Genomic DNA, 8,347 nt, shown 5'->3' on the forward strand with positions numbered 1-8,347 from the left:
CCCCCTCCCCCTGCCTCCAAAAAAAAAAAAAGAAAAGAAAATAAATAAAAAAAGAAAGATTTATTCTTTCTTTCTGCATTTGACTTTGAACTAGTTTCTTCACTAGAGGGCAGCAAGAGTCAGTTGCTCTAGATAGTTTACTCTATGCACATTTTTTTTTATAAAACATAAAGACTTTAATAGCAATTTATTATTACTTGCCTACAACAAAACACATGCAAACATAAAATTATTTTTAATTTTGGAAAAAGCCTTAAAGCATACATCAGTTTTCTTTAGTGCCCTTTTAAATTTAACTGCGCAATGCAGCTGTGTCAGTTTCTAAAATGTCTATTTTAATGGCCTTTGAATGGTCGTTTCTAGCTTTTATTTAGTGGAAATACAGAAAATATAGAAAACCTTCATGCTTTTTTGTATTTGTCATAGGTTATGTTAAAATGTTGAAGACATTTTAGTTTACAAACTTTTTTTTTTTTTTTTGCCCTGGATTCTGGCAGCCCTGAAGTTCGTGTTCATTATCTGTTCTTACAGCTTTGACTTCAGCACTGCAATTACATCCTCAGCTGCACTGATTAATCCAACATGGAGACATTTCACAAAATGGGTTTGAAAAGACATTTCCAGACACTTACCAGGGAGTAGCTGTGGCACAGCTTGTTTATGCAGATAGAACACAGCCAGTCAAAAGGCAATAAGATGTTTTCAGTGGCTGCTTAAGGGTTCTCTTATCCTCTTGTGTACGCAGCACAGGAAACAATAGACTCTTTGCAAAAAATGATTCATTTATTTTATTTTACCCCTGACATATAACAGAGGTGCCCAATGTCATGTTTGGGTTAATGTACATTTCTCTATTGTTCATCATATTCCCTCTTTGGCCATTTGTTACTGTGTCTCCACTGGTCTCTGCCTTACTGCTTAACCTTCCATTCTCTCCAAGCAATCACATAATCAATCATTGTCCCATTACTTGACAAGGCAGACAAAGGGAGTATATGAGTGAAAAAAAAACCTTTTGCCCTGTCTGAACAAGCAAGAGGAATGTCTACTTCTGAGGGCTAACACAGGCAGAAAACATAGGCCCAGTAAATATTCAGTTTAAAGGATTCCCAGATAAGGCGAGTTGAAAAATTGAGGCGGCACCCATTCTTCTAGATAAGAGAAGACGGAGCCATCTGGAGGCTGGGAGATAGCGAACTCCCACACCATCCCAGAGACCTCACTCTCATCTGCTGCAGCAGCAGAAAAGAGGAGGGGAGAAAAAAAAAGAAATAGAGCGCCAACACTTTCATTATGTTAACTTCAGAATGAATTTATTCGCAGTCAGCGCAAGCAGTCGGTTATTGGCTTTGGTAAACAGAACGACATGATGTTGTATCTACTTAGAGAAAGTCAAGTTTACAAAAAAGGGACATATTTTAGTCTTTGACTTGAACTGCCCCTCTTGGAAAGAAATGAGCACAAAACAAGTAACAGTTCTAATCCTCATCTCAAGATTAGAAATGTTTGGATTTTAAATTTCAACAAGTTTTCCATTTGAATTTTACTAATTTCCTCTCAAAAAAGTAGATATTCCCATTAGTTTAAACATACTGCATATTGTTAATAGGCTGGACCTGCACCTCTTATAAACACTTTAACTGCAGTTTTGAAAGCAAACGTTATTGGCAAACAGACACCCAGCGTGTGAATAACCTTGTCCTCAGTCTTATAATGCACTTTGTTGACTCCTCCACCAACCTATTTCATGGCAGCCACATTGGATTTGGCTCCTGGATAATGTTTTTGTCAGTATGTTTTATCTGTTCTCTCACTCAGGTACGCTTCGCCGTTATCCCTAATTACCCCTCCACATCTCACACTTGGCCCAGAATTCTTAATGCATGATAACAAATGCAGGTCGATTTGAAATTTACTTGTAGAGGCATTATCTGTTTGACCCGCACTGCAGACCGCCTGTCCCCTAAGCTCTTGGGTGAAAGCTGTTAACTCTGTGATAACAACAACCTGAAATGATAACCTTCCAGCAGTCTTGAGGACACGCAGTTTGCTGCATTTGTGCAGGGATTGCAGTTGCAGCATTTCTTATTCAACCTTGGTTATTCTGCTTTGCTCTGATTTATTTAATGGGATCAAGAAGAAAGGTGATCACTATGCCAGCTGAAATCTAAAAGTGGCCATTGTAACTTAAGATGTGTTTCTTTGAGCAATAAATTGGGAAGAAAGTTTCAGAGAACTTTGGTGATCTTTTTTTTTTATTTGTCCACTTTTTTGTTAGTTTAGTTTTGTTTGCTATTTTGTCATTTAAAATAATATATTTCCAGTTAGTTGTATTTCACTTAATTTGCTTTTTTATAGTTTGAATTAACTTTGTTGAATTTTAGTAAAAGCAGCAGAAAAAATGAAAGAAAAAAATTGAAAAGCTTATTTTTTTGTAGTTTTGGCTACAATTCTTTAAACTTTTACTTTATACAATTTCAGTCCAGTCGTTTGCTTCCAGCAGTATTGTTTTTAGTTTTTATTTATTTGTCTCTTCCTGCTCAGTGTAACTGTGATCCAGCTGTCTTAACTGTCCTGAGCATCTAGTTTTGCTTCACTAATGACTCAGGTGCATCGCTTTTGCTAAATCACATCTAAACTGTGTGGCAAACAGGATGTCATTTTATATATATATATATATATATATATATATATATATATATATATATATATGTGTGTGTGTGTGTGTGTGTGTGTGTGTGTGTGTGTGTGTGTGTGTGTGTGTGTGTGTGTGTGTGTGTGTGTGTGTGTGTGTGTGTGTGTGTGTGTGTATGATGCCAACAGGAGATTCAGAAGCCGTCTTGTTTATTTTTTGTCAACTAGAAGTTGCATGGTGTTGTTTTAGACGTAACTCCTTTGAGACTGTTTCTTCCCACAGTTTATTCTGTTTGGGAAATCCAAGATTAAACAGGCAAAAAACGATGACAAAAGATGTGCTGCACTGGATGGCAGGTAGGCCAAAAAAAAAGAAAGAGAAATAAAAAAGAAGTGTACCTTGTTGCCTTGGTTTCATATTTTGTAGGAACAGTGCAGTGTAAAGCTCTGTCAAGCCAAGTTTAAATCCTTTTCTTCACTGTGTTCTGTGATGTTGCATTGTTATCTTAATGATAATCTGTGCCTGTATTTCTCCCCTCGGCATTTCTGTCAGGCTGAGTTGGTTTGGAGCCTTATCAACAGCTTTGTCATTAAATCTGTTTTCTACAGACAAATTTCACTGCTGGTATTTTTATCAAAACATCAGCACACTCTGATTTTTTTATTCATTTATCTTTTTTTTTTTGTCCCATCAGAGCTTTGCATATTCAGTGATGAATGGGTAAGAAAAAAAAAAGAACAAAAAAGAAAAGAAAGAAAGAAAGAAAGAAAAGTTTTCCTTTGACAAAAAACTGTGAGAATTGATAATCAGAAAAACAAATTGGTATGTTTTGGATTTGCATATCATCAGCGGCTTGACGCTCTTTTTTATTTTGTATTCTTAAATCCTTTTTTTATCTGGAAAGCTTTATTTAAGATTATTTATGAATACAGATGATTGTAAGGTAATACTAAGTAAATATGTCTACAAGTTGTAGATTACTGAAATGGTAACCTGGAACCTGCACAATTTATGGCTTTTTCTTTTTTTTCTTTCTTTTTTTGTTGTAGTTGTCACTGTGGAAAATGATTTCAATCCGTACACAGTCATGTTGAACAGTAGAACATATCATCACAGTTTTGTGAATGTTGGAGATGTTGAAACACGTCCTATAAATGATCTATGTACAGGTGTAAGGCTTTCGGTCCTGGTCAAACTGACCTCTGGAGCCTTCAGTTCCTATAAGAAATCRTTGTTCTGACTGAGTGAATGTTCTGATTGTCTCAGCATTGTGCTGGGAGCGGAGTGCAGCAGAATAATGAACTTCGCTGATTCAATCCTCTCCACTGTGACACTGGTTCAGCTGGTCAGCGAGGAGGAAGGACTGAGACTCGCTGACCCCAAACACAGTTTTTTAGGGTGAGAGAAACCACTGTACGGTGAAGATCCAAGAGGTCTCTTGCATGTTGTTGGAGCAGCAGATTCAGACCCCGCTCTGTCCTCCCATAATGCACTAAAAGCCTCTGGAGGCTGATAGCCTGGCTCCTGTGGATCCAAAGGGTCTTTTGAAAGGAGGATGCTGATGGACGGAACTGTCCTGTGCACCGTCATCTCAGACGTCGACCCCTGGTTACTCTCCCACACCTCCTTCACCACCTTATACTGCAGTTTGGTCAGCTGGTGCAGACAGCCCACTTTTCGTTTCATGATCTCAGCGCAGGTGATGGTTTTTGTGACGGCTCGACCCGACCCAGTGAAGACCACCTGCCTGAGACCAGCGGCGCCCGCGCTCCCCCCACTTCCACCCTTCTCTCCTTGCATCCGTGCCATTGCAAATCCCATTAGGTTGCGAATCTTGCTTCCCTCTTTCACACGCATCTCCAGCACCCCGGAGGGCAGACCCGGGAAAGGACAGGGGCTCTCCTCCTCGGTGCGGCAAACTTTTTTGAATCCGTCCTGCCCCAGTTTAATTGCTGGAGGAGAGATCGGCAGTGGTATGGGTTTCTGAATGTTCGAAACACCRTTCAACCCCACTGGCTGCGTCACAGAGTTTGTGTAATTTTGACCCTGGAAGATTGGGCAGGTCTCATGGATTATACCATTGTCGTATTGAATTGGTTTATTTACCTCCAGTCCTGGTTGAGGTTTGACTGCGTTGTTGGTCAGACACTGGTTCTGGCCACTGACAACTCCACACCCTGTAAACATATCTGCAGTCCTCAATGTGCCGTCAGTCCAGAAACACTCTCCCCTCACGAAATACTACATAACACAATTTTATTTTGCGTTGGGCTTTTTTCTCTCTCCCTCCAGTAAACAGCTGTAAAGTTTCAAGACTTYGTATAAGAAATATTACTCACTCCCAAAGCGCAACAAAGTCTTTAATGTCCCGTCTCAAAGGAAGCTGGAGAAATAAGATAAACGCCTGGCTGATGAATTAAGAGGACTCTTGGGGCCTTTCAAGATGTTCTTTAAAGAGCTTCTCATTTTCATAATACCAGTGTCTGTCAGAGAAGGGTTCTGGAGTTGTCTGAGAAGAAAAATGCACAGTTAAGACATATTTTCCTTGCTTTTCATGTACTTGTGTGTATTATTTTGTCCTAATAGATAAACACCATACACGTTACTTTGCAAGCCTTCTTTAACAAAACTTTTTAAAAGAGAAACTGAAAGCTTATATTAAGACTCCACCTTTTTCTTAGAGGTCCAGTCCGGCGTTGTTGATTCTCACCTGCTGATCATCTCCACTTTACTCCAGAGCTGACTTCTTGAAGTGTCAAGTTGCTCCTCTTCTTCTGGACTTTATTTCTTTACTCCAGCTCAAGTTGCTCTGCCCTTTTCTCTCCATGTGCACATTTTGGCATGCGCTGCTGCTGAGGCACAGAGGTCTGCAGCCGGAGGTGTCTTCCCTGGAGTTCTATCTTGTCTTCAGTGATGCTCTGGGAAGTCGGTTCTGTTCCCCACAAAGAGACATAAGGGACAGGAGCTGCCTCACAAATGCTCACAGGAGGAGTGTCTGTGTGGTTGAGGGGGAGCAAGAGGGAAAGGGGAGACAGCCCTCTTAAAGGCGCAGGTCTTTTCATCTTTTAGACGAACACCCTCCCCTCAGAAAACGAGAGGGAAGGGTAGGGCTRCTGCATCCCTTTAAAGCCTAGAATGCAGATCCCCGGCAACTTTGTCAATCTCTTTAGAGGACGTTCCAGTGTTTAATGTACATGACTGATTAAACCTGAGTTCTGAAATAGAGACTCAGTCAAGCTTTAAAAATGCATTTTCAGCCACGAAACAATGAATTAAATTAGCACTGTTATAATTGAAAACATCCTTCAAAGGGCTGCTGAAAGTCAGCAGCATTAAATTGCACTGTACTTAGCCTTTATCCTGTTAGATGTTTGTGACCAGTCCAATTTACATAATGCAGCATTAATAGCTTCATTGTTGAAGCAATCAAGTGACGCAGGAGAAATGTCTGTCTCTTAACGCATGGATTGTTATATTGTTCCAAGCCCGGAGAGCCCTTGTGATCAAGGACACAAGGACCACAAAATGCACAGAAGCATGACTTTYGTGTTCAAGGTGCTGTAGTGGTAACTGTCTTCATTAGTCTGGCTTATGGGTGTAAGTGAGGCGATGGGGCTGACAGGTGGGGTAATAACTATTCTAATGGGCTTTCTGTCACCAGTGGAGGGCGCTGGCTTGCACCCCCACCGCACCGAGCCAGGGCCCAGACAGCTGTGGCGTCGCCCTGTTCAGCCCAATCACCTGGTCGACAGGTGGATTTGTTGTTGTGTGTGACTGACAGATGGGAGAATAGGTAAAGACAGCCCACTGAGGCTGAAACTATAAGGCCAGGAGAGAGAAGCAGACAAGTCCTAACTACTCTCAGCTCTGTGCATCCCGTGGTGCCCAGCAGTGCACACACAGTCTAAACTCACTGTGACTCTCTCAGTTCCTAATATGAGGCTAATTCACACTGGCATGTGTATTATATTGGATCCCTATGGTAATCAAGGAAAAAATAAGGAAACCCTCCTAAGCCCCAGATCCAAACGCTTAAGTGGAAATATCTTTCATTAGAGGTGATTGAAAACCATTCCTATCCAAAGGATCGGTAGATTGGTYAGATCTGGTTGAATGATTAACTTCTTTTTTGTTTAATTCATTTGTATAATGTGGCAGCGCTATTTATCTTTGGAAACATTTCAGGCACTGCAGGAGACATGGTAACAAATGTCTGTCTTTTTCTCGCCTTTTTTGTAAGCTAAAAGGAAAGAGAGAAAGAGAGAGAAGACAAGGGGAGGAGGGAGTGCCTGTCGCACTCACCGCTAAAGTGATCATTCTGTTGTTTGGGAGAAATTACCCTCATCAGTCATACAGAGATGCACAGCTGCCTAAGGGGATCTGGTAATGTCACTGCATAATAAACTGTGTTTATGTCTGTGCACACGTGTGCATGTTGGGCAAGACTGAAGGAAGGCATTAAAGAAACCCAAAAGGGCAGGGGGTAAAATAACTCTTATTTAACCACAAAGGGGTTAAAAATGATTATAAAAGAAGCTTGTAAATTATTCCCCTTCCCCCATTTTACAAAGTGTTAGCATTTGTTATATATATTACATTCACCGATGATGTTTTATTTAGCATTAGAAGATTAATTTACATTTTACATGTCCATGTGTGGAACAAGCATGTGGTTTACCCAGAATTTGATTTCCTTCATCTGTCACATTCCCACAAGCAAGCAGGGTATTGTTCAAGTCTTCTGAAGTGGGGTGCTGTGGAAAAGGTATGAACAAATAATATCTTCTCTGTTGAACACCTTCAGTTTGAAAAAATAAAGTTYAKTTCYGACAGGAYTGATGASCCATAAGCTAGTCTGAGCAGGGCYAAGACCAAAGAGGATTGCTTGCCATCATWAAAAAGAAAGTTACAATCTCAAAGGTTTTGGCAGTTCATGCACTTGCTTTGTAAACTTTTACATGGCTGACAATTTTGCTTGACGTGGCTATTATTRTTTTTAAGTGCAAATTAAGTGAGCCCCTGCAGGAATGATGTCAAGAATGTTTTATTCTTCCACATTAGATAGAAAAATGCCCAATCTGTTGTGTGCAGCTATATGTGCACTTTGCATAACTTGAGCAAACATAATTGGTTGTGGTGATGTTGTTCTCAGACAAATCATTATAGAACTACCAGCTACTTTGGGATAAATCTCTAAAGACTCACATTTAGAAAGAAATACACAACTCTCAATAGGGATTTTAGGGGTAGAAGACCCATACAGGACTGGCCACATGACATTACAACAAAATTAGCTACCACCGAGTTTTTTTCTCTACATTCTGTCATAATTCTATGATAGAGCTGTTCGTACTGGTGCCACTATATTTGCTGTAATATTTAAGTTCTTTTCCTATTTATCATCAAACTTGTTAAAATAGATTCAACTGAAATAATTGAAGTTCGTACACTTAAATAATTTGTGACTGCRTATTCAGACCTCTGTTACTAATGGCTGCCAAATCCATCATACTCTTTATTTATTCATATTTAATAACTCGTAATAAATCTATTCAATCTACTGTGTGCACATGTAGGTAAATGCTCATATTTCAAACCATGTGAAATGTATTCTTTCTTAGATAATATTTTAATTTTCTATGATTTCAGTCTGTTTTCTCCTGAAGGGGAACTTGTGACCCTTCTACATAAAAAAAACCTATATATATATAT

General features: G+C 39.7%; 1 protein-coding gene across 2 annotated transcripts; it reads right to left on the reverse strand.

Moving 5' to 3' along the window:
- Nucleotides 1–2,827: 2,827 nt before the first annotated feature.
- On the reverse strand, nucleotides 2,828–5,636 carry rpp25a (ribonuclease P/MRP subunit p25, a). Of its 2 annotated transcripts, none has more exons than XM_014007983.1 (2): nucleotides 5,346–5,636; nucleotides 2,828–5,144 (listed from the first exon to the last, which is right to left on the reverse strand). In XM_014007983.1, exon 2 carries the CDS (start codon nucleotides 4,820–4,822, stop codon nucleotides 3,974–3,976), a length of 849 nt encoding a protein of 282 aa, XP_013863437.1. In that variant the 5' UTR covers nucleotides 4,823–5,144; nucleotides 5,346–5,636; the 3' UTR covers nucleotides 2,828–3,973. The 2 variants fall into 2 exon arrangements, with proteins under 2 accessions (XP_013863437.1, XP_013863436.1); XM_014007982.1 differs by having other exon boundaries at nucleotides 5,306–5,636.
- Nucleotides 5,637–8,347: the final 2,711 nt, after the last annotated feature.

This window comes from Austrofundulus limnaeus, unplaced genomic scaffold (assembly GCF_001266775.1).
Source record: "Austrofundulus limnaeus strain Quisiro unplaced genomic scaffold, Austrofundulus_limnaeus-1.0 Scaffold46, whole genome shotgun sequence".
In the NCBI taxonomy this organism is placed as follows: Eukaryota; Metazoa; Chordata; class Actinopteri; order Cyprinodontiformes; family Rivulidae; genus Austrofundulus; species Austrofundulus limnaeus.